The 26,056-nt window shown below is 52.4% G+C and overlaps 1 protein-coding gene across 2 annotated transcripts; it reads right to left on the bottom strand.

Annotated features, from left to right (window-relative positions):
* Positions 1–26,056, bottom strand: Ncmap (non-compact myelin associated protein). Of its 2 annotated transcripts, none has more exons than XM_060379314.1 (5): positions 25,983–26,056; positions 10,699–10,942; positions 7,769–7,851; positions 3,553–3,637; positions 1–3,038 (listed from the first exon to the last, which is right to left on the bottom strand). In XM_060379314.1, the coding sequence occupies exons 3-5, from the start codon at positions 7,842–7,844 to the stop codon at positions 2,897–2,899; spliced, it is 303 nt and encodes a 100-aa protein (XP_060235297.1). In that variant the 5' UTR covers positions 7,845–7,851; positions 10,699–10,942; positions 25,983–26,056; the 3' UTR covers positions 1–2,896. The 2 variants fall into 2 exon arrangements, with proteins under 2 accessions (XP_060235297.1, XP_060235298.1); XM_060379315.1 differs by having other exon boundaries at positions 10,759–10,942.

Raw genomic sequence — 26,056 nt, 5'->3', positions numbered from 1 at the left:
AATATCTTCCCTTGATTCCGTGGCCGCTGGAGAGAGAGCCTGCCCGGGTGAGAGAGGGACCTGTGGGAATGGGGAGCAGAAGGAGCTGCACAACCCCCTGCTGAAACTGGGGCCCTGTCTCCCTGTACCAAGGAGCCGCCTCAACGTGCACAGAGCCACCAAGGGAGCCTAACTGGGTTATCTTCGTTACTGAAAAGCAGAACAATGAAGACATCTCACTGGATCCCACCCTCACTCTTCGGTCCCCCTCTTCCCTCTTCGTTCCCAAGCACTAATTAGCAGTAGAAGACCTTCCTGTGGGCAAAGAAGGTAGTTTTAAGGCTGGAACGTTCTGGCTGATTTTTCCCCCCAATGCTGGGGATGGAGGAAAGGGCCTTGAGGAGCCATGTCTCCAGCAGCACAAGGGATTGTTTGTTTGTTTTTGTTTTGTTTTTAAAGCAGAAAGTGTTCAGGGGAACATTATCTACTGGGGCTTGCCCAGGGCCTTACAGGAAGCAGGTGAAGCAGGGCACTGGGAGCCAAGGGGGAGAGAGGGTTAGAGAGTACTCTCTTGCAATGTTCATCAGTGCCAACAGGAACCCACCAAAGTGCTCCGGCCCTTCAGCTGGGAAGTCAGATCCCAGTCCCGCACACAGAACAGGCATCCTGCATCCACTCCCAAGAAGCTGTTATCTTTGGGGGGAGGGAGAGAATGGGAGGAAGGGTCATGCCAAAGCTGACCTCAGAGCCCTGTCTCCACCATTCCAGCCCTGGGACTCCCAGTAGGTTCTTACCCTTTGTGAGCTGGAAATTCTCATCTGAGAGTGGAAAGATGAGCTTGCAGGCCCAGAGAGAGAGTGAAATCCTATGAGATAACTTAGGACATAACTTAGGATAACTCAGGACTGTGGCTGGAGCATAGCATGATGGGTATTTAGACACACAGGGGTAGATGGCTGAGGATGAGAACTTCCTAGTACTTTTCCACAGCTGCTCAAAGGAAGTTTCTTGTTTGTTTGAGAGAAGGTTTAGTGTAGCCCAGAGTGAGCCTGAGTTTTCTGTGTAACCAAGGATGACCATAAACTCTTGATCCTCCTATATATAAATCTAACTACCTCCAAGTGCTGGGATTATAAGTGGGATTCGAGGCCAGCTTGATTACATACAGAGCTCCAGGCCAGTCAGGGCTACATAGTAAGACCCTGTCTTAACAACAAAAGTGTGTGTGTGTGTGCGTGTTTGTGTGTGTGTATGTATTGTGGCATATCTCCTGCGTTAGCACACCCGGAGGCCAGATTAGGACCTCAGGTGGCCTGCTCTCTTCTTACTCTCTGAGACAGACTTTCTCACGGACGCTGAAGCTGCAGGGTCAGTCAGCAAGCCACAGCGCCCGGTGTCTGCCTCCTTGCAGTGCTGGGCTGCAGGTGAACCTCAGCACACACAGCTTTTCAGGTGGGGCTTGGGGCTTTGAACTTAGGTCCTTAAGCTTCTGCAGCATGCACTCTTCGCCACTGAGTCATCTCCCTAGGCCCCCAGGCAGCTTTTTTTTTTTTTTAACTTTTAATTATGTTTAATTTGTTTGTACATAGAGATGAGAGATGTTTTCTCCTTCTACCATATGGGACCTAATGATTGAACTTCGGTTGTCACGCTTGGCCACATTACTTCCTGAGCCATATCGCAAGCCCCCGAACCACGTTTTCAGGGTCAGGAAACAGAACTTGGACGTAACTCTTAGTTCTGACACGTTTGTCCCTATTAGTGGATTGTCTTTTGGCCCAGGTCATAGAGAGTCAGGTGTTTTCTGCTTTGACTTAGTCTCTGAAAGGTGACTAGGAAGGATACAGGAAATACGGGATCTAATGAGTCTCAAAGTACTTGTCCCCAGAGGCGAGTCAGGGAAGCTTAGCATCCAAATAAAAGGGAGACAGAAAATGAAGAGCCAGAGTAGTCCACCTGGGCCAGCAGGAAGGGTCCTGAGCAGCCCACACAGCCCAGGTCCCTGGGCAAGTAACATCCTAGCCTCTGCTCCTCATCCGAGAGCTAGCCCCTGCTCTTCATCCTAGAACTAGCCTCTGCTCCTCATCCAAGAGCTAGCCTCTGCTCCTCATCCAAGAGCTAGCCCCTGCTCTTCATCCTAGAACTAGCCTCTGCTCCTCATCCGAGAGCTAGCTAACCTCTGATCTTCGGGGCACCTCTTTATTCTAACTGCTAACAAAATAGTTTTTTTTTTTTTTTTTGAGAATACTGTTTATTCTATTTTGTTTTGATTTTTAAAAGAAACAACTTCATATGCAGCCAAAGCTGGCCCTGTAATCACAATGTTCCTGCCTCTACTGAGTACTGGAATGACAGGCATGTGCCACCAAGTTCAGTCTCTTGTACCCTTTGTTGGGGGTAGGCGGGTTGTTGACTGGCTGTCATGAGCTGGCCGGAGGCCATCTAGTACTGGAGCAGGTTAGACGTTACAGACTTAGTTTTGTGGTTAGTTAGTCCAAGTTAGTTCCTCTGCACCTGACTACGGGGGTGAGAAAGCTGCGGACATGCTCCCAGTGGCTCCCTGGGTGGCACTGTCATTAGCACTCCCTGACCCCTGTCAAGAAGACTCAGGTGTCTGTCTGTCCAGCTTCAGCATTTGTAGGTCGAGGAGCAGGCTCGCACCATATCCTCAGCATAGTGCTTCCCATCGGGTGACAAAAGGACATCCACGGCTCCTCGGCAGAGTGACAGCAGGGACATGGACACAGCTGGGGCGGCCAGAGCAGGGCATAGTTAAGGGTGGCTTCAAGCTGCAGGGGCTGTGGGAACGGTGTGCCTCAGTTTACCCAACCAGAAAGAACTCAGTGAAGCTGCCAAAAGAGTGTGCTTTCAGGTCACAAAAGCTCTTTGCAGAGGCAGAATTGGCACCAGGGCATAGTCACCGAGTCTCCGCTTGGACGTCGGCAGGGTTGAGGGTCACAGCGGCAGGCTGCTGGCTGCCGTTGCTGTTTGGGTCCAGGGCAGGAGGGACAGGTGGCTTCGGGCTCTTGGGCTCCAGCTCCCGCCTAGACCTCATTCTCCTGTAACGAGACAGTGAGGGAGCGGGGCCTGTGAGGATGGCTCGTTATGAAGTCCCATTGCTCAGCTGCTGCTGTCGTGATTGGGAGACACGACATCAGCCTGGCTGGCTTCAGAATGTTCTGTTTAAATGAAACTGCTGAACGTCAGTCTGTCCCTGACGAAGAACAGAGTGGGAGCGGTGGCTGCGTTGAAGACCAGTGAAGCTGGCCGAGGTCTGCAGCGTGATTACGCGCGCTAAGTATTTTGCTAGGGACACTTAAGAACGTCTTATGTCACTGAGAGGAGAATTGACTTAAGGTGTCTACAGTCCCAGGACTTTCAAGGCCGAGGCAGGATTTCGAAGCCAGTCTGGGCTACATAAAGAGATCCCGTCTCAAACTAGCAAAACGCATTTTTAGATTTTATAGACCATCTCATTCAATAGCTAATAACGAGTTGACCCTGGGCCGGTGAGCTAGCCCTCTACACCGGAACACGGAAGATGGGGGGGGGGCAGTTCTGAGCCTCCTGTACCTGTTGTACATCTTCAGCAGGATCAGGACCAAGGTGACGATGACGATGACAACTACCACGATGGCAGCCACGATGGCTCCAGAACCTGCAGAGAAGAGGGAACTGAAAGTGAATAGAAGCCCTTAGCAAATACGAGTCCCCAGGAAACACAGGAGTCGGCAGCATGGTGGCCCCAGGGCTCCTCTGGGGGAGGGGGAGGGCAGAGACAGGAGAGTCCCCAGCAGTCTGCAGCCCCCCAACCTGGTGTACGCCGGTGTGTGGAGGGGGAAAACAACAAAGAGAGTCCGTCGAGAGCAAGCTAGGAGGGCAGGACTCAGGGTGTCCTCTGACCTCCGTGTACCTGTCATGGCACACTCGTGCCAGCATGGACACACACGAGCAAAACACACACACACACACATCATATACACATGACAGAAAAGTAAATGAATTAAAATACAGAATAAGAGAGCAGAGATGGGTGAAGACGCGAGCTGACGTTAAGAGTGGGAGGCCCCCGGCGAGTACTTGTCACGCGTGGTTTGGATGTAAAAATGTTCCCCCCTAAATCTCACATGTTAATGGTTTGGTCTCCAGCTGGTGGACTGAATTATTGACCATGGGCTGGAACACCAGGACCCCAATCTAATCAGTAGATTTAGCCATTGGATTTACAGCTTGAGAGGTGACAGAAAGTGTATGGGGGAGGGGCCTGACGGGAGAAGGTGGGCACTGGGGGCCCCCGAAGGTCATTGTGTCACCTTTCCCTCTATCTTCCTTGCTTCCTGGCAGTCATGAGTGGGTAGCTCACCATGCCCTCTCTGCCCAATGCTACCGGAGCTCAGGCCCAAAGTAGCGGAGGCATGCCACCAGAATAGAGACCTGAGCCCACACACTTTTTCTTCTTTAGGTTGATTTTTTTTCAGGCATTCGGTCATAGCACTAAGAAACTTGAGTCTCATGTAGCCCAGGGCGGCCTTGAACTTGTTAGGTAGCCGGTGGTGGCCAGATCTCTCCTTTTCTCTAAAGACTTAGGATGTGGCATGGTGCCTGCCCGAGCTCTCTTCTCAGACCCAGCACAGCTCTGTACTTCTGCAGAAAAGAACAGCACGACTCCCTCCTCTCTTCTTGATACGATGCAACTGATGTGATTTTCGAGATGACTTTGAAAATACAAAAATAAGCAAAGCTGCGGAGAGGATGAGTCACTGGCCATCCACACCTGTTTACTCATCATCGTGCAGCCTGTATGTGCACCTTAGAGTCTGTTCAGATTTTAGTGGTGCACGCCTGTAATCCCAGCACTGGGAAGGCAGAGGCAGGTGGTTCTCTGTGAGTTCGAGGCCAGCCTGGTCTGCAAAGTGAGCCCAGGACAGCCAAGGCTACACAGAGAAACCCTGTTTCAAAACAAAACAAAGATTTAGGACTAGGGGCTGGAGGAAAAGAGAGAGAGACAGCTCAGCAGTTGAGAGCACTGGCTGCTCTTACACAGGACCCAAGTTCGGTTCCCTGAGCCAACACAATGGTTTGCAACCTTGTGTAACTCTGGTACCTGTAGGGCCTGATGCCCTCTTCTGGCACTCTTGGGCACTGCACACTCACGGTGCAGGCAAAACACCCCCACACAGAAAATAAGAACAAAGAAATATTTTAAAACATCAGTTCTCTGGCTGAAACAGCTATCCTAAGGAAATACTCCTACATATGGAAAAACAGGCAATTGTTAAAATGACACCCAAATATCCAGAGTGGTAGCGCACACCTGTAATTCCAGTGCTCAAGGTGGAGGCAGGAGGATCAGATGTTCAAGGTCACCTTCAACTACACAGGAAGTTCAAGGCCAGTCTAAGCTACAAGCCCCTGTCTCAAAACAGAACAAAACAAAAAGAAGCTGGCTGGAGAGAGGACTCAGCAGTTAAGAGCGCACACTCCTCTTGCAAAGGACCCAGTTTGGGTTTGAGGTACCCACATATGGCCCACAACCACCTGTAACTCCAGTTCCGAGGATCTAGCGTACTTAACTAACATAGGAGTGTGAGCACACACACACCAATTTTTTTTAAAACCAGCCGTGACAATTACATGTTATCTTATGGTGTTATCACAATCATCTTCTCTCCATGCTTTTACATGCTCTCCTTATGGTTTCCATGGCTGCACATTATCCTGTGTTGGGCTGCATCATGATTTGTTCCCCAAGTCCCTGTTGGGATTGTTTATGTTTTCAATCCTTCACTCTTACAAACAAGGCTAGTACACAAGTTCTGTAGCTCCCCGGACTTAATTTCGGTACACTCTCAACGGCAGACTCCTATTTTCAGGCTGAGAACAACATTCTTGTCTGAGTTTTGAAAATGCCAGGAACTACAAATACATCTGTGCTTTAAGCCCGTCTGTCACTTCAGAGGGACTTTCATATTTAGGGAATAACCGATCCTCAGTGCTGAAAGGCTGTCTGAAGGAAAACGTCTGCTTACAAAATTACTGGTGTGCTGAGGGGTTTAATAAGGCGTGGCAGGCTAGTCCATATAGTCCTTTGAAATGTTTTCCGTGATGATTTCTGAACACTATGAATGACACGGGAACACTTAAGGCCACCTTAGATATGGAGAGTGGAAAAACAAGCCACGAAACACTAGCTAGCACACGTGCCTGCAAACTCAAGGTTCAGCCAAAGGAGCCTGACACGGGCCCCCTGAGAGGCGGCTCAGTGGTTAAGAGCCCTGGCTGCGCTTGCCGAGGACCCGGGTTCCATTCCTGGCACCCATACCGTCTGTAACCCTAGCCCTGAGTTTCTGACGCCCTCTTCCGGCTTCCACAGGCACGTGTAGCCAAAGGCTCACACATATAAAAAGAAGCCAGATACCGGCTGTCTTTCCACTCACACAAAATCCAAAGCCCGGCATGACTAATCAGCGTATCGGTGTAATCTCTTATTTCCCGAGGCAGGTGCTGGAGACGCAGTGCGTGCGCTTTGTGAAATGGTATCCAGTGGTAACTCAGTTGAGGAGTTACCGCCATCAGATGGGCCTGTGGGCCGTGTCTGCAGGCCGTTCTCATGATTAATGATTGATATGGGAGGTCCTGGCCTGTGTCAGAAACCCGGCTGAGCACGCCACGGGAGCAGGCCAGTAAGCAGCATTCCTCTGTGGCCTCTGCTTCAGTGCCGGCCTCCATCTTCCTGCCTGGGATTCCCCTGATGATGGACTGTAATAAGCCTCCCCCCACCCCCAAGTTGCTTTTTGGCATGGTGTTCATTACAGCGATGGAGAAGCAAACTAACACACAGGGTCACGGGTCTTGTGTTGCTCAGGTTGGCCTCGAACTTATGTAGCTGAGGATAGCTCTGAGCTCCCGATCTTCCTGTTTCCACATCCCCAGTGCTGGGAATCAAGCCCAGGCCTTCATGCCTGCTAGGCAGGCCCTCTACCAGCTGAGCTACATACTGGGCCCAGTGGACTGATATTCTGAAGAGCTGCGCTCAGCTTTTCTTCTCCCAGGCCCTTGGTAAACATCTCCCAGGACTAACCCAGTCCACCATCATTCATTTACCCCTTAAGAAGTGGGCAGGAGCCGGGTGCAGCAGCACACACCTGGGAGGCAGAAACAGACAGATCTCCGTGAGTTCAAGGCCAGCCTGGTCTACAAAGTGAGTCCAGGACAGCCAGGGCTACCCAGGGAAACCCTGTCTCAAATAAATAGATAGATAGATAGATAGATAGATAGATAGATAGATAGATAGATAGATAGATAAAGTATGTGAGCAGCTGTTGTTGTTTTTAAGGCAGGGTCTCTCTCTGTAGCCCTGGCTAGCCTTTGAACTCACAGAGATCCTCCTGCCTCTGCCTCAGTACTGGAATTAAAGGTGTGCACCACCACACTTAGCAAGTAGTTTTCAAGGAGACCCCATTTCATTATCTCAATAGAGACTCAAACTTCCATCACTCCCTGGACGCCAGGATTTCTTGGAGACAGGAGGCGGGGGCAGCAGTCCATCGTCATAGCGCTTTCGGCAGCACTGGCGTGCCCACTGCTCGCTTGTCCGGAACCTGGCCCTTGCCGTGACTCATTCAGCCCTCACAACAACCTCCCATGGGATCGTCATTGCCATGCCCCATCTTTCAGGGGAGGAAATGGAGGCCCAGGGCAAGACATCACGCATGAGTTTGGCAAGTGATGGGACCAGGAAGATGGCCCCCAAACCGGCCCTGGCGACCTTCCCCCAAGTCCACCTTACTCTTATACAGGAAGTCTTCTCCTCTGGTCATGTTGAGTGAGAAAACTGCATCCCCCAAGGTGGTGGCCGTGGTCATCTCGATCCTGCTGAGAGCAAAGGAGACAGCTCGCTCAAAACCAGGGCTAGTCTCAGCATGTCTGTACAGTGCCTCGCTTACTCTTTGCCTGGATGGTTCTAGAATTCTCAATCACGCAGTTCCTTTCGGCAGCAAGTAAAAATTCGGCCCATTCCTAAAAACCGTGTGTGTGAAAATAGTATCCCAGAGTTGTAAAGAGCCTCCCTCCTTCCATTTCTCCTTCTCCTTTCTCCCTCCTCCTTCTCCTTTCTCCCTCCTTCCCTCCCTCTCTTCTCTCCCTTCCGAGGACAGGGTCCCCTATGGCCCAGATAGGCCCCTAACTCCATGAATAGCTGAGGATGACTTTGAACTCCACACTCAGCAAGGAACTTGGAACTTGGTTTTTCTTTTAAAAAAAATAATTTTTATTTATTTAGATTTGGTTTTATTTATTTATTATTTATTTATTTATTTATTTTGATATGAGTACATTTGCCTGCGTGTATATATGGGCACCATTTGTGTGCCTGGTTCAGGCGGAGGGCATCAGACCTGGAACTAGAGTTACAGATGGCTGTGAGCCGCCATGTGGATTCTGGGAACAGAACCCAGATCCTCTGGAAGAGCAGCCAGCGCTCTTAGCCATCCAGCCGTCTCTCCAGCCCCACAGCTTGTTTTCTCAAAGCAGGTTGAATTCACTTCACTCCTCCTAGGTCAACAGTAAGGTCAGGGTGGGTCCGGAGGGGTGCCGTCAGCGTGCCTCGCCACCAGGAGGAAACGCCTGTGTCCTTAGACACAGCAGGCTGGTATTATAAATGAGTGCTTTGAACTACAGGGGCCAGGAAAAGAAGGGAAATAAATAAGATTTCACACCACTATTTCAGAGCTCAGAGACCTAGCTCAGTAGTAGAGCGGGTTTTGAGTATGCATGAAGCCCTAGGCTCTCATACATATACATATATGTATACATTTACAGTTACCTTTGCATGTACATATACAACCTGCCATTTTCTCACGTCTCTGTGCTGGATACCTCAGGCTTCAGCCCCCTACTCTTTAGAGCAGTGAGCTCAACCTTCCCAACGCTGGGAGCCCTTAGTACGGTTCCTTGTGTTTGTGGTGACCCCCGACCGTAAAATTATTCTTGCTGCTCCATGCTGTAATTTCGCTACTGCTGTGATTCTCAATGGAAACATCCGCTGTGCAGGGTGCCTGATCCGCGATCCCCACGGGTTGAGAACCACTGCTCTACCGTAAGCCTCTCCAAGAGCTCCTGCCTCCAGTCTCCCAGCTCCAACGGAAACGGGGCAAGCATCTCCCTGAGACCTGAGGGAGGCCATCTTACGGCCTGTCAGCTACGGCCATAAGAAGGTTCTTGGTGGCCTGGCTGTGTTTATCTGTAGAACAGGCTCTGCCTCCACTGCAAGTCCAGGGTCCTGCCTGCCACTCTGGTTCTTGCTATCTGCAGGACCTCCCAGGGCTCAGGTCCCCCTCCAGGAAACCTGCAGGGCTCAGTTGACCTCCCCTTGCATAGCAGTCTTCTGTCCTCGGCTTCTGGTCACCTGTTGCCTTAGACGGGCTGCTGCGGGCCACATTCTCCCAAGCAGGAAGAACACAGCCTCACGGCAGCCTCACGGGTCAGAGAGCACTGCCAGTGTCCGTGCTTGGCTTTACGCGCTCCCCGTCAGCCATGTCTAGTTTCTCAGCTCTGTCCACCTCCCCCAGATAGAGCAGTCTCCCTCCCCTTTGTTGGTGGGAAGACCGTGGTAAGGGACAGAGCTCCTCCCAGCTTGTCTACAGAACGAAGGGCCCTGCCCTAAGGGAGCTGAGGGTAGGGTCAAAGTGTGAACGGTACTTTCTGTTTTTTGAGACAGTGTCGCTTGTATTCCAGGTTGGCCTCGAACTCACTGTGTAGCTAAAGATGGGTATGAACTGACCCTCCTGCCTCCGTGTCTCCAGCGCCGGGACTGTAGGCGTGTGCCACCATACCCGGTACCAAGGACTGAACAGAGGGCTTCACGCTGGCTAGGCAAGCACGCTGCCAACTGAGTGACATCTCAAGTGCTACTGAGAGTTCAGTGACACTGGGCAGTGGTGGCGCACGCCTTTAATCCCAGCACTAGGAAGGCAGAGGCAGGCAGATCTCTGGGAGTTCGAGGCCAGCCTGGTCTACAGAGGGAGTTTCAGGACAGCCAGGGGTCTGTACACAGAGAAATCCTGTCTCAAAAAGCAAAAACAAAAGTTCAATGACCTGGCTGTAGTGGTAATGCTCATAATCCCGGCACTGGAGAGATGCACACAGGAGGCTCAGGATTTTAAGGTTAACCTCAGCTACAAATGGAGTTGAAGCTAGCCCAGGATAAATGAGATACTATCTTTAAAAAAGGTCAAGGGTGAGAATTTAGAATGAGGCAGAGGCACTCTGCTGCATTTGCCTAAACCTTCTGTCTGGTCCCAGTGCAAGACGCCACAGAAAACAGGGTCTCCCTTTCCATGGGCTTCCGGTCAGGACCGGAGGTTCCACACTCTGGAGTTCACTCTTGGGCTCCGTCACCCTGAAAGCTGTGGGTCAGCAGTGTGAACTTCGCCAACTGCACAGCCTGCATCCTCCCCACCTCCCTGAGATGGGCCTGAGCCGTCACTGCAACAACACACAGGAACAGGCGCACACACACACACACACATGCATATACCCACTCCCACCCTCACACCCACATGTCTGCACACACACACAGGTACATACACACACATTTACACATACATACACCCTCGTCCATACTCACTCACATCCAGTCACAAATTCCAACACATACAGATAGGCACACATATAAACACACACACACACACACACACATATAAGCACACACACACTGACCGGTGAGCAGCTCCCAAGGACACAGGACACAGGCTCCTCCTCAGGTCGGTCTGGGCTCACCTCCGGGGTGCTGGGTTCCCCTCTGGGGTGCTGGGTTCCCCTCCTGGGTGCTGGGCTCACCTCCGGGGTGCTAGGCTCCAGGTGCCCTCAGGCCAGTCACTCCTCTCTCAGGAGAACAGTGAGCAATCCCAGAGCCGATCTTGCCTCATCCCGGCAGCGAGGGCTCTCAATGGCATCTCTGTTCCTGCCACATCAGAGAAGGTGGGAGGAGGGCGGTGAACACTGATGGCCAAGGATGTGGATGTTTTCATGTGTGGGGGCCCCAGCAACTGCAGTTAACCGAGTCAGACCCGAGACGGGAGCCTGAGCGCTGTGTGTGCCCAAGCCAGGGATACTCTAGCAAGCACAATGCTGGTTTTCACAGACTGCGGCTAATTTCACAGCCACAGTAACGAGCATGGATGGCTCTGGTGCTTCGCAGGCAGGATCCCATTCCATTCCATCCTCATCTCCATTCTGGAAAGGAGTGTACACCCAACGGAACTATTAGCAAAAGCCCACACTAGGCTGACAGCCGGGGACTGGGACGGAACAGCCTGTCTTCATAACCCCCACCCCAACTCCTTAGACTGCTTCAAAGAAAAGAGAAGAGATGGCCTGCATCAGTGCTGAGACTGACAGGAACCAGAGAGGGCTAAGGAAGGCTCCGTCCACGGAGCCAGCGCCTGTCATGGCCTTTGACCCCAGCTCCTGCTGTGCCCCGCCCTTTGCCACACTCTGAATTTACCTTCAGCCTAGCTTTACTCACTTTTGCAGACTCCATGAGGGACTGTCGTTTCCTCCCCCAGGTTGGTAAACAGTCCCCTGTGACAGCCGGGCTGGGAAGTGGCGGAGGGGAGGGTCATGACCCTTTCCTCACTGACTCATTCCTGCTCTGACTTCTGGGTTTGAGGGTGAGAGCAGTTACCAGGAAGATAAATGCTCCCTTCAGCACCTCAATACGACACCCACCCCACCTCTTTCCTTCTCAGCTTCTCTCTGGATAAGACAAGAAAAGCAAATCCCCAGCAGACAAACTCGAAGTTAAGCGACTGCAGCCCAGGCTTACAGTAAGCCATGAAGGCCGGTCATCTTCCACGGTGAGACAGAACCCTGGTCTGACATGTGTGAAACTGCCTTAGGCTCAGCCCTCAAGGAGTAAACCTTGTGCACTCCTGGTAGACGGAAGGTCACCGCCGGCTACACATCCAGTCTGAGCGCAGCCTGGGCTACAACAGAAACAGGAGCTGGGGAATTGGTTCAGCAGAGGCGATTGCCGCCAAGCCTGGTGGCCGGAGTCCATTCCCACGGGATGCATGAGGAGAGGCGACTTCTACAAGTTGTCCCCTAACCCCTACACCTCCATCACCATGCGTACACACAGAATAAGTAACAAAAAACTTGCATGAAATTAAAAAAAGTCCCGACCCTTCGAAGTCCTGGGACTGATTCAGTCTACAGACAATGGGCCCTCATGAGGGCACCTTGTCACTTTCACACACCGGCACTATTCCCTTCTGCCACCTTTTCCACACAACATCCTTGTCAGGTTCAAGAGCTCTGCTCCCTGTGAAAGCTTGAGCTCAAACCACTCGGATCCCTACCAGGCCGGTGGATATCCGCGTGGATAGTCTACCTATGTCCAGTAGGGGGCGATAGCAGTTAGCTGTAGGTTGGCAACTGGACTGCAGAATCTTACAGGTTTGTTTGTTTGTTTTTGCCTTGGAAAATAGCAATTCAATAGTCTCTGAAAACTTTCTTCTCTGGGTTAAAAAGCCTCCATTTCAGTAATCCTTAAGGTGGGCTAGAGGGAGCCTGAAATGTTTATAACGGCTTCTTTTTTAAAACAGAGACTGTGAATCCGTGGCTGTCCTCCAACTTTTTATGTAGCCCAGGCTGGCCTCAAATTCGCGGAGATCTGCCTGCCTCTTCCTCTTGAGTGCTGGGATTAAAGGTTCGTACCCTCATGCTACTTTCATGACTTGCTAAGTCTCAGACGTGTGCCTCAATTCAGTCATCACTAACTGGGCCTCCTCACCCAGCGTTTTACCCCGGTTGCTTTTTGGACCTGTTTCAACAGAGGTTTTCCCTGGTCTTGTTGTGGGGATTAGATAGACTAGACGGGAAATGCAGCTGGTGCCCGCCCCCATCCTCTGTGAGACCTCTAGGAGGCAGCTGCTAGTGGAACACTATGGAGTCCACTGCCTTCTCCTTCGCAAACAGGGAAACTGAGGACCAAGGGAGCCTCAGGGCGCACACAGAGAGGAAGCAAGTGCAGAGCAGGGTACGGCGACAGGGAGCAGAGAGGCAGCATAGAATGAAACAATTAGCTGGTGATCCGCAAGTGACATCCTGGTCTGTCCACCGATCCTTTTTCTTTGCACCCGGCTGCAGTGACACTCAGCGTCATTTCTAGCCACTCACTGAAAGCAAGGTGCAAAGGGGATGCCACAGCAGGCAAAAGAGCTTGCAAGCCTGAGGACCATCCCTGGAACCCAAGTGGAAAGAGAGAACTGACTCCAAAAGTTACTCTGTCTGTCTCTCTGCCTCTCATTTGCACACACACACACACACACACACATGCACTCTTATGTCATATATGTACATAATAATATTTCCAGCCAGGGTGCAGTGGCACACGCCTTTAATCCCAGCACTCAGGGAGGCAGAGGCAGGCAGATCTCTGAGTTCAAGGCCAGCCTGGTCTGCAAAGCAAATCCAGGACAGCCAGGGCTACACAGAGAAACCCTATCTCAGAAAACAACAACAACAAAAAACCTCCTCCCCCACCCCCTGCAGTCACATATGTATTGGTGTGCATGTGGAGGCAGAGCCTCGGGTGTCATTCCTCAGGTGCCATCCACCTGTTTTACGGGGCAGGATCACTTGCTGTTCTGAAGTTCACTGGGTAGGCTAGACTGGCTGGCCAGCGGGCCCTTGTCTCTGCCTCTCCAGCTCTGGGATTATAATCATGCCCTTCATGCCCCCTGTGGCTTTTTTTGTGGGTGTTGGGGGTCACACTTAGGTCCCCATGCTGGTGTGGAAGCACTTTGCTGACTGAGCCATCTCTCTGGCACTCCCAGTCATTTTTTTAGAATTATTTATCTTACGTGTGTGAGAGTTTTGACTGTACGTTTTTTGCATCACATTCTACTGGTGCCCACAAAGGTTAGAAGAGGGTGTCGGATCTCCTGGGATTGAAGTTACGGATGGTAGGAGCCACCATGAAGAGGCTGTTAGCAAACGTGGGTCCTCTGAGAAGAGCTACCAGTGGCCAGGGCAGTTTTAATTCCAGCACCGACCTTAACCACCGAGCCATCTCTCCAGCCTGTTTTTATTTAAGGAATAAGGCCTGATGAACATGATAAAGCGCTATAATAATCCCAGTTATTCTAGAGGCTGAAGCAGAATTGCTGCAAGTTTGAATCCAGCCTGGTCTTACTATGTTACCTAGGCTGGCTCTCAACTTGACCCCCCCTTCCCCAGCTTCCCCAGTGCTGGGGTTACAGATCTGTGCACTGTGCATGACAAGATCTGGATTGGGGCTCCTGCCTCTCCTTCTGCCATTCCTGAGGGCATGGCAGGCTCAAAGCGCCTGCTCTGAACGGCTTACCCTGAGAAAGCTCTCTAGAGGGGTGGTTCTCAACCTATGGGTCCTGGCCCTTCGAGGGCCACATATCAGGTATTTACATTACAATTCGTAACAGCAGCAAATTTTCAATCATGAAGTAGAAGCAAAATAATTTTGTGGCTGGGGGTCACCGCAACATGAGGAACTGAATTAAAGGGTCTCGGGATTAGGAAGGTTGAGAAGTGCTGCTGTGGCAGGAACCCGGCGCTCTCTTATCTAGGCAGGCCACTCGTCCTCATCTGTGGTCTCCTGGCTGTGCCTGTTCATGGGATCACGATGAAGATCGTGATAGTTGCAGTGTTGGCCTGAGAGGGAGGAGTCCTGGATCCAGATCTTACCTTTGCTGCTCACTTGCTGTGGGACTGTGCCAAAGTCACTTGTTCTGTCTAGAGTGCAGACATTCTCCTGTGGAATGGCCAGCCGGGACTCCTTCTTCCTCTCAGGTGCCTGCTACCTTAAGACTCTGGGCTTCCTGAGAGTGGCTCAGGACATGGCCCCTCGCCCTCCCCAAGGTGGCTTGCCTCCCACACCCTCCATTCCAGAAACAGCACACCCCCTGTTTCCTGCCCCAGGCAGGACCTGGCAGAGAGGACAGGCGGGAGACCAATCCCAGCCTCTGAAGCTGCCCGTGGTGAGCGCTGGACGGATGCCAGTCACAATAAGCTTCACGATACAGAGGGGCATTTGTCCGGGGACCCGAAGCCTCGTGTAAACCTACAAGTCACCTCCTTCTCTCCGCACCCTCTCGGAATGGGAAGGCTGTGCAGATACCTCTGTGAGGCTTGGGTAAGGAAAGGGGAGGGAAGAAAGGCGGAGCATCATTTGTGTAGGGTCACAGTGAGGGTAGAGGGCTGAACGGGCGGAAGGCAGGAAATGCTCTGGACAAGGCCAGCTTTGGTCAAGGGGCCAGGGACTGCTTCTGTCCTCTCTCACTGGCGAGACCAGAGACTGTGAGCACAGAGTGCTTTTCTCTTCTGGCCCTGGTTTCTGCAGCTGTAAAACGGGGTGATTGTCTTGACCTCAGGCTGAGAAGACTCCACCAAATAAAGTGGATTTGTGAATAACCAGTGGGGTAGAGTAAAGATGACAAAGTTTGGACTCAGGGAGGCTCAGAGCTAAATGCTACCTGCAGGGGGATGCCACTCAGTTGGCTTAGTGTTTGCTTAGCACATACAAGGCTGCAGATTTGATCCCCGCATAGCCTAAAATGGTCAGGATGGTGCACGGCTGGAATCCCAGACCCAGGAGGTGGAGAAGGGGCAGTTCAAGGTCACCCTGGGCTACCCAGCAGGTTTGGGGTCAGCCTGGGCTACAGGAGATCACATCTCAACAAAAGACAGTACTTTTTAGCTCCTTGTCCTGTTGCTGTGACAAAATTCTTGATGAAGTCAACTGAAGAAAGGGTTTGCCTGGCTCTCAGTTTGAGGGTTCAACAGTCATGGTGGGGACGGGACGGTGGGTAGTGCCTAGAGTGAGGAAGGAAACCCAAGCAGGAGTTGTTTGGATGGTGGTCGCTGCTGGCGTTTTCCTTTGTTATCCCGGGTCCCCAGGGGTGCTGGCCGCATTTAGGAGGTGTCTTCTCACTCTAATTATCCTAATCTAGGGGTGTCTGTCCTCACAGATAGGTCCCAAGGGTCGACAGTCACTGTTACTCATCACACCTCTAAGGATTTTTTATTTTCTAATCTGGGGGACATAGTTTCTCCCACATTAAAAAGTGTCCCCAATTTTATTTTATTTTTTCCTTTTTGAGACCAAGTCTTACTTCATAGGCCAGGTGGGCCTGAAATTCACAATCCTCCCGCCTCCTAAGGGCTGGGATTTTTAGGTAAGAGGCCCCTACCCTAACTGGCCATTCCCCACCCCTGATTGGATTTGATTTTACTTTACTTCACTCAAGATAGGGTTTCTCTGTGTAGCCTTGACTGTCCTGGATCTCCCTTTGTAGACCAGGCTGGCCTCGAAGATCTGCCTGCCTCCTGTGTGCTGGGATCAAGGCGTGTGCACCACCCCTGCCGGCTTCCCACCTCTGATTTTAAAGTAAGTTATAATCTTCCCGGAGGACCTTCAAAATATTGTGGGCCTCCCTGCAGTGCCCGATGGCCCTCACGTGGGTTCTGGATTCTCTAGGTCCCATCTGTCTGCAACCCCGCCACACACACCCCTTTCTACTTCACACCCAAGAAAACTTAGGTTCAGAGAGGCTGACTAACTTATCCTGATTGAAGGCATCACGGCAGGACTGGACCCCTTCCAATTCGCCCACACTGTCTCCTTAGCATGTTGGAGTGGTGTGTGTGTGTGTGTGTGCGTGCTCGAGCGCGCGCACGTGTGACACTCTTGGGTGTGCAGAGCACGGGGTAAGTGCACTGGGCACAGGAGAGGCTTGGTAGATGCCCTGGCTGTGCCAAGGTGCTGAGCAGGGAGGGGTCCTGTCACTGCATGTTTCTGGAAACTGTGTGTCCCCAGCTGGCCCCAAGTATCAGGGGACCTTGGCCAGGAGGGGCTTGTTACTAAACAGGCTCACGGGACTTCATTTCCTTACCAAGAGGCCCAGAGCCACATTTGTTTGCCTTTAACCATAGAGCTGCAGAGCTATGAGTGAACTCTGACCATTCAGGGCAGCTATGAGGGAGAAGCTCAGAGAGCAGAGGCAGGGGCTAAAGGCAGGAGGCCCTGGGTTCAAGTTTACCTCAGGGCCTTAACTCCTCTTCCAGACCATACCCAGCTCTTCTGCTGACTCAGTAGGCTTCAATTTACCTCACGGGGATTTTTTTGGTGTTTTATTTTATTTTATTATTTATACAGCATTCTGCCTGCAGGCCAGAAGAGGGCACCAGATCTCACTATAGATGGCTGTGAGCCACCACATGGTTGCTGGGAACTGAACTCAGGACCTTTGGAAGAGCAGCCAGTGCTCTTAACCTCTGGGCCATCTCTCCAGTCCTTTATGGGTATTTAGTAAGGCGGAGGGAGGAAGAGCAACCTGGCTGTGGGAATGGAGACTGGGGCTGGGGAGGGTTGGACCTTCAGGAGGGGGAGGGGATCGCCTGGACTGGGAGAGGGGAGCTGAGCACCAGCATTTGTCACTTTCTGCTTCCTGACTGTGGATGCAATGTGACCAGCCTCCTCAGCACCCTGCCACTCTCCCACACAGTGATGGACTGTGTGCCCTTGGACCGTGAGCCAAGAGAAGCCCTTTCTCCCTACAGTCGCTTCTTATCGGCATGTTTTATCACGGCAGCAGGACAGCAGCTGAGACAGCATGGGCTTGTCGTTTGAGTAAAATGAAGTAAGAACAAAAAGCTCCCGGCTGGCAGAAAGCCACAGTGGACAGACTCACGGACCCCGACCTGTTGGAAGGTCTCTGCACACTTCCCTGCTTGCATTCCAATCAAGACAATATCAGACCTTGAGGGGGGAGGGGAGAGGAAAGGCAAGGGGAGAGGGAGGGGGCGCTTAGTCAAGCACTTGCCCCAAAAGCAGGAGGACCCAGTAAAAAGGCAGGGATGGGGGACTGGGGGCAGGTAGATCCCTGGAAGCACCTAGGCCAGCTGGAATTGAGTCTTTGACGATGTAGTGAAGTTTCAGGGCCATTAGAGACACAAATGGTGGACTGCACCGGAGGTCCAACACCCACAGCTGTCCTCTGACCTCCATATGTGTGCGCTGTGTCCACCCCACCCTCAACACACACACAACTGAAAGAGAAAAACCAGCTTGGGCTCTGAGGTAAGGGGAGAAAAAGAAGAGGGAGGGATGCCAAGCTATTCAGTTTCAAAAATATGTACAAGACTAAGAAAGAAAGAGATAATTTCATTTATCCTCCTTCTTCCTGCTGCATCGGTCTAACAGATACATAATTGAACTTCTCCAGGTACTCTGCTTTCCCTGGCCCCCTGGCCCAGGTTCTGAGCCAAGACAGCAGCCCTAGAGGAAGGACAGACATGGAGGCAGCAGGTGAGGGCGGGGGTCTGGGTTTCCCAGCCTACCTGGAAGGACACAGTCATGGCACTAGCAGGTCTTGGGTGGCTGAGCGTGAGGAAACTGAGCGTGAGAGCCACAGCTCTAAGCACCCGGAGGGCCCTGGCACCTCTCCCACCACCCACCCCCCACACTCGCCACAGCTGGACTCTTTTGGAACACTTGGTTTTCCCAGCAGGATGTCGCCCATCTCCTGGATTGTCCTGCCTTCTGTTCTCCATATCCTGGTGTGTGGTGGGAAGGACAGCTTTGGGATTCCTTCTGGGTTTGAATTCTGGTCTAGCCATGTCCCCTGGGCATGACCTCCGTAAACCCCTCCTTCACCATCAGTTAGCTTGAGCCTTGTCACACCAGAAATAACTCTTTTTCCCCTTCTGAGACAAGGTTTCTCTGTGTGTAGCCTTGGCTATCCCAGACTCACTTTGTAGACCAGGCTGGCCTCGAACTCACAGAGATCCATCCACCTGCCTCTGCCTCTCTAAGTGCTGGGATTATAGACCTGCCTTCAGAGGTAACTCTTAAAAACAAATGGTAATGACTTAGCCTGGTGTGGACACTGGGGCCAGGAGGAATCTGGCCTGCTGAGTCACCTAGCCAGGTGTACTAACCCTTGGTGGCTCAGACACAGGGACTGAAGGAGGCCCAGACTCTCACGCCTGGTGGGGTGGGGGGTCTCCAGGGGCTTGTCTTTACCCCTCCCAGGTCCCCTCTTCCAGCAGTTGACACATGGGTATGCCAGGTCTGTCTTCCCTGCTGGCCTTGATGCTCTTGAAGAATGAGCCTGCCTCAGCCAGCACATCTGTGGGTCCTCAGCCACCTCTGGGACCCACAAGATGGAAGGAGAGGGCCAACTCTCCACATGTGTGCCATGGTGTATGGACCCCTCCGAACTAAATACATGTAATAAAACATCAAAACCAAAACAACCTTAAAGGGGGGGGGCTTCATGGGTGGTTCCAATTCAACATCCCACAGATGGCACTAGTTAGACTACATGGGTCACATAGCAAAGACAGAAGTCATGAATGAGGGGCAGACAGGGAGGAGGGCAGGTTGAAAGGGGTGGGAGAGGGATGAGATGATTGGAGAAAGGTAAGAAGGGATGGGAAAGAGATCAGAGGGATGGGGGAAAGAGCAGCCAGAATATATCATAGTAAGTATGAAACTGTCCAGGAACTAACTTTATTTTATTTCATTTTTAGTTTTTCGAGACAGGGTTTCCTCTGTGTAGTCCTGGCTCTCCTGGACTCTCTTTGTAGTAGACCAGGCTGGCCTCAAACTCACAGAGATCTGCCTGCCTCTTTTCCTCCCCAGTGCTAGGATGTGCCCCCATGCCCAGCTCCAAGGAACTAACTTGAAAGGCACAAAGGAAACTTTCTGTACTGGAAAAACAGCCCAGCCAGTGAGGTGTCTGCCTGCATTCATGCTCTAGAACCCATGTAAAGGCTTGGCACTGGGGAAGTGGCGATCCGGGAATCTCTGGACCTCACTTGGCCAGCCCAGCCTAACTGGTGAGCTCCAGGCAATGAAGAATGCACGGTGGTGTGTGCCTGAAACCCCAGCACCCAGGAGGCGTAGACGGGAGGATCACGAATCCAAGGCCGTGCTTTGTTTGCTACCTGGATGGAAAAACAAGCCCTCGGCTTCACAGTTCCCGCGTCCCGTCATTCCAGCCAGGCTCCCTGGCTGACCTATCTCAGTGATCACAGAGCACCCCGACATCCCGATATTTAGGTGAATCCCTGAACACAAGAGGACCTCAAGCTCAAGGTCAGCCTGGGCTGCGCCGTGAGACACAGTCTTAAACAAAACTAAACAAAGATTTGGCTCGGTCGACAGGGTGTCTGCCGCAAAGACACTTAAGTCAGCTGTGGTGGCACACACCTGTGGCCCAGGCACCCTGGAGGCAGAGGCAGGAGGTCAAGATTACATAGCCGGTTCCAGGCCGGCCTGAGAGACTCGAGACCTCTCTCAAAGAAGACTATACACTCTCCTCCCTCCAGGGCAGAGTGCCACCTCTACCCTGGCTCTCCACGCAGCAGCAGCAGCAGCAGCGCCATCATGGGCGTTCTTCTGTTCACAGTTAACTATTTCCTCCCAAACAGTGTCTGCGGGTGTTTGTGTGTTCCGCCTTCTGAGGCTTTGCTTATTTGCCTAGGAATGCTTGTGTGGTGGGTTCGTGCTTACAGGGCAGTTTGGCTGGCTAGAGGGCTCTGGATAGAAAGACTCTTTTCTTTAGATTCCAAAGACACCACCTCCTGCACTTCCTTAGTCAGATGAGCAATCTGCCGGCTCTCTGCTCTTCTCTAGCCTTTCGCCTTCTCAAGGGGGAACTTCTGCTACGTCCTGTGTGTGGCTAGTTTGCTTGCAGCATGACTGTGGTAGTGCCCGCCATGCCTGGTGCCTGTGGAGGCCTGAACAGGACATGGAACTGGAGTTGCAGACAGTTGTGAACTGCTGTGTGGGTGCTGGGAATTGAACCTGGGTCTTCTGGAAGAGCAGCCAATGCTCTTAGCTGCTAAGCCACCTCTCCCGCCTGTCTTTCACGTTCTCAGTGTTGTGTCTGTGTTAGGGAGTTTCCTAATTTCAATGTTGGTTATGCCTGTGCGCTCTCTGAGGGGTTTTCAACCTGTGGGTCGTGACCTCTTTGGGGGTCGAATGACCCTTTTACAGAGGTTGAATATTAGACATCCTGCTTATCAGATATTTACATTACAATTCACAACAGTAGCAAAATTATAGTTATGAACTAGCAGTGAAATAATTTTATGGTTGGGGGTCACCACAACATGAAAAAGGGTGGCAGCATTGGGAAAGTTGATACCACTGTACTCTCCTGTCACTTTTGAAAACTAAACTTCCATTATTTCCTCAGGGATTACCTTGTTAACTTATTTCCTTCCTTCCTTCCTTCCTTTTGGACAGGTTCTTACCAAGCCCAAGATCTCTCTCTGTACCTGTGGATGGCCTCGAGCTTCAGATTCTCCTGCCTCCACCACCTAAGTACTGGGGTGACAGATGCACACCGCCATGCCCAGCGTCTCCCCTCCGCTGTGTGAGGACCCACTGTCCACCTCCGTCAGGCTTTGTGGATGGCTGGATGGCCTGTCTTTCTTCCACAGAGGTCATACTCTGCTGCTTATTATGATCTGGGTCTGAGATGTCCCTGCTTTGGGTACTGTTCTATTGTGTGAGTGATGCAGAGACCAAGGCAACTCATAAAATAAAGCACTTACTTGGGTCCTTGCCTACAGTTTCACTGTGGTGGGGAGCATGGCAGCTTACTTATATCCTGATCTGCAGGCAGCAGACAGACAGATGGACAGAGGGAGGGAGAAAGGAGGGAGAGAGAGAGAGAGAGAAAGAGAGAGAGAGGAGTCTAGGCCTGGCAGGGGCTTTTGATACCTCAAAATCTACCACTCCCAGTGACAAACCTATTCTGACAAGGCCACGCCTCCTAACCCTTCCCAAACAGTTCTAGTAAGTGGAGACCAGACATTCAAGTATATGAGCCTATGGGTGTCATTCTCATTCAAACCACCAACCCCCAACAAGCTCGTGTATTTGAATACTTGGTCCTCAGCTGGTGGCACTGTTTTGGGAGGTTACAGAGTGTGACTCTGTTGACTGTGTGTCAGTACCAGATGTCCAGCTGGTGACAGTGAGTCTCTAGGGTGGCCCTTGAGGTTAGTTACCTCTGGTTCTGAGTGGGCCCCTTCTCAAGCCCCCAACACTGCACATGGCGCCACCATAGCTTGTTCAGCTTGCTAAGTAGTTAGACAAATAGCAAAAGCCCTAGAAACTACTGAAGGCAGACCCTCCCTCATAGTACATATCGGAGCCCTCCTCCCATTTCCCTTGCCTTACAATTTCAATTATCACATGCAAAGTGGAAATTTACTAAAGTCCATCAAGGAAAAGCTAATTCTTCTGGTCAAAAAAGAAAAAAAAAAAAAAAAAGAATCTAAACTCGACTTCTGGCTCTGACATTCTAAACTACCCAAAACATCACCCACTCCTGCTTCCTCCCTAACAGCTAATTACTTTTCAAGGAGACCTATTGAAAGCTTCTGCATCTGCCCTCTGGGTCTGCCACCAAACCTGGCTGCCTGAGGTCCATCCCTGGGGACCCACATGACAGCAGGAAAGCACCAACTCTCGGAAGATGTCCTCCGACCTCCGTCTGAGTGCCTGCTTGTTATTCCCTAAAACAACAGTCTCACAATTGCTCACCCCACGTTAGGCCAGGGTTAAAAGTATGGAGGGATTTGTGCTACATGCTTCACTATTTTACGTACAGGCTATGAGCGTCACAGGTTTCAGTGTCCACAGAGGTCCCTGAATTCCTCCTCTAAGCACTGAGGGACAGAGATGACCAAATGTCTGGGCTGGTGATGGGGTGGCTGACAGGCTTAAGCCCCATCCCTGACAACACTGCTCAGAGTTCATTCTTCTGAAGCCTGTTTGTGCAACTGGAGACCAGCGTCCCAGGCCTGGAGTGCCTGAGGCTTTCCGAGGGGACCAGGGAGTAGGTCAATACGGGGCCCACCAGACGCTCAGACCGTCACTGCTGAAGTCCAGACATTGCGCCTGGGATTAGGACAGACCCTAAATGAATCCTTCTGTCCTCGGGGATCCTTCAGATCTACAGCAGGAAACAGCTGAAGTGTGACTTCTAGACGCTGTAGATGACTGATGGGCTAGCCTCCTAACGAAGCTCTGGATGAAAACATTTCCCCCATGCCCAGGGGTGGGAAGAATTTTAAAATTCTGAGGCCGTGTGCCCTAAAAGTTGTCAGAGCAGGCCCCCCCGACACAAGGTTCTCAGAAGGGGACGCTGATATTATTGAGTGATAGCTGCGGACATTATCACCTCCGGTTAAGAAATCAGGGAGTGCTGGCTCAGGCACACAAGGTCTGGACCAGATGCAGACTCAAGGGCACAGTGTGGGGTGAAGGAGTCCCTGCCGCCCTGCGCCCCCTTCTCGGTTCTGGCACGGGGCCAGTTGGATTTCTGGAGCCTCGTGATTCCCCACTCACTCTGGGGCCACCGGGACAGGGCCCCATCAGCTCAGGAAGGCTTCTTAGACAGGAGGTCCTGAGAGCAGGTCCCCGGTCCAGCTACAGAACGAGCTCAGCAACATGCACACCCAAACTTGCGGGAGAGCTGCAGACCACATGAGAACTTCCGGCCCTGCTGCCCTGCAGGGGAGGGGGGATGGGAGGGACTTCACCTGTGCTGCAGTGGGTTGGGAGCAGGGAGGCCCACTACAGGCAGGTGACCCGGCTCTGTGACCTCCCTGCCCTGCTGTCTCCTTCTGTCTACCTAGGGTCACTGTGGATCAGGAATTCGTCTCAGGAAAAGGCACACAGAACCTATCCCCCCAGATCGGAAAGCCAAGATGGAATCCAGATGGGCTGTGTTCAGAAGGATGGAGCTAGGGAAGCTGCTGAAGGTGGGCAGGGAGAGGGGGCAGCCAAGGGCATGGAAGCCAGCTAGGAAAACCCATATGCCGCTGTCACCAGCTGAGTACAGGGACCCTAAGTGTGCAACAAAATACAGGTGCTTTGGGGCTGCCCTGTTTTGTTTTTCAGACAAGGTCCTACCTATCCTTGGCTGGCCTCGAACTTACTACGTAGCTAAAGATGACCTTAAACTCTTGATTCTCCTGCCTTCCCTAGTTCAGATACCCTGCCCCCACTCCCAGGGTAGTAGGGTGAGGCCACAATGGTTACTTTTTCTCTCTCAGTTTTGGGAGCAGCTTCCTCATGCCCTTGCCTCTCTTGAATAGGCTCGTGGCCAGCAGAGGACTGTTACCTGAGAAGAGCCACAGTTTGGGGAGCAGGTGGAGGTGACAGATGAGTGAGAGGGCACCCCTAAACTGGATGGAGACGGGGATCAGACAGTAGAGAAGGTTCACACTTCTGCCAGGACTTTCCTCAGCCAAAGCCAAAACTCTCTGGATGGGTTACCACCTGCAGTGCTGGGGGCAGGCACATGAGGGGGGCGGGTACATGAGGGGGGCGCCCAGAATCCTAGCTCCTCCCGTTTCACAGTGAGACTCGGTGGGTTTTTTTGTTTATAAAGATGGCTTCACTATCTAACCTGGCTGGCCTTGAACTTGGGCAAAACCCCTCCCTCAACCTCCTGAGAACTGAAAATACATCACATCTGGCAAGACCCAAGTAAAAGACGTTAAGTAACTAGAAGAGTGCTACTAGAGCCTCTGCACTTGGCTTTTTTGGGGGGAGCGGGGCAGGGGCAGTGTCTTCCTGCTCCTATTGATACCTATGCGCCTCCAGCCTCAATCTTCCCATCACATCTTTGCCTCTCACAGTTTTAATCAACTCAGAGTGATGGAAGCCCAACTCAACCACCTGGAGCTTGCCAGAACAGTGAAGGCGCAGGAGAGTGTGTGGAGTTGTCTGTCACACACGGCTGGGAATTAGCTGCTAAGGCGGTCCTGACAACCACAGAGACCAGGCACGCCTACCTTCAAGCTCATCTCTCCCGGGCCTGCCCACCACACACACCAGGAGGTGCCCAGCTCCACCCCAGGCAGATGTTCTTAGGCACTTTGTTTTCTGGAAGCCCAGGACCTTGAAGGAGCTGGTGAACCAGACACAATCCCAGTCCCCATGGAGCCAATCTAGCAGAAATGAAGAGTTTACATAAAGCCATGACCCGCAGGGAGTGGTGGTGCTCGCCTTTAATCCCAGCAGAGGCAGGTAGATAGATGTGAGTTCAAGGCCAGCCTGATCTACAAAGGGAGTCCAGGACAGCCAAGGCTACACAGAGAAGCCATGTCTTGAAAAAAACAAAAAAATAAGCCCAAACAAACCATGACCCAATCTGTTAAAGACATTGTTTCACTTCAGGTACAAGAAACCGAACTGCAGAGAAGGGGCTTTCTCTAGCGACAACCAGGCTAAGGCGAAGACAAAACAGCCTGGCCAAGGCGACAGACAGCTGGGCCAAGGCAAGGGACTCTCACTGGGTACCACTCGGGTTCCTTTGCTCCTTTTGGAGCTCCTCAAATCCCTCAACTCTCTTCCAAGAAGAGTCCTCCTCCCACACCCCAGGGCTCCCTCAGTCCCCAATCCTGCCCCGGTGGAGGCGGGGACTGCTGCCATTTCCTTCCAGCTCCAGGTACCCAGGACAGGACTCTTCCCCTGTCCAGGAGCGCCTGGCTCGACGTCTTGCTCGCTGGCTTTCACAGACGCCCGGGCCCCTTCTCCGGGTCCTGTTCTCATTGGGCTGCCCGGGGCTTCCCAAGGCGGTCGGCGCTCCCGGGTACCCAGTTCATAAACCAGGCGAGCTCAGGATGCCGAGGGTGTCAAGCTTTTCTTCCGGGAGTCCTGGTCGCTCCCGGTGGCTTCGCGGGAGGGGACAAGGAAGCCGCCGGCTTTCCGCATGCCAGAGATGTCGCCCCGAATGCAGCCAGCCTCCGGGCGTTTCTCGGCTTTCACCCTGGGCACCCCTATCACCGGGGTCTTTCGGACACACGGGAGATGCTGCTGACCTTTTGGCTACCCGCTCCCGCCAAGGCGCCCGCCAGGCTGGGGGTCCCCGGGGTGGCCCCGAGAGCTACCCTCCCCGGGCCCCCTCCTTCCGAGCCCCGCGCCCTACCTGCTCCGCGCGGCCGCTCCGCCTCCTCCCCGCCGCGCTCCCGACCAGCGCCGTCGCCTCCGGGTCCCGCCCCG

The sequence above is a fragment of the Meriones unguiculatus genome, chromosome 3 (genome assembly GCF_030254825.1).
Source record: "Meriones unguiculatus strain TT.TT164.6M chromosome 3, Bangor_MerUng_6.1, whole genome shotgun sequence".
Taxonomy (NCBI): Eukaryota; Metazoa; Chordata; class Mammalia; order Rodentia; family Muridae; genus Meriones; species Meriones unguiculatus.
This window is presented reverse-complemented; position numbering and strand designations above follow the sequence as displayed.

What these genes read in the sequence shown, in the direction of transcription:
- Ncmap (XM_060379314.1), bottom strand. Translation starts at nt 7,844, where the DNA reads ATGACCACGGCCACCACCTTGGGGGATGCAGTTTTCTCACTCAACATG. An exon ending in AGAAGACTTCCTGTATAAGA is followed by an intron (nt 3,638 to 7,768) that starts GTAAGGTGGACT and finishes TCTTCTCTGCAG; the next exon opens with GTTCTGGAGCCATCGTGGCT. An exon ending in CTGCTGAAGATGTACAACAG is followed by an intron (nt 3,039 to 3,552) that starts GTACAGGAGGCT and finishes GTCTCGTTACAG; the next exon opens with GAGAATGAGGTCTAGGCGGG.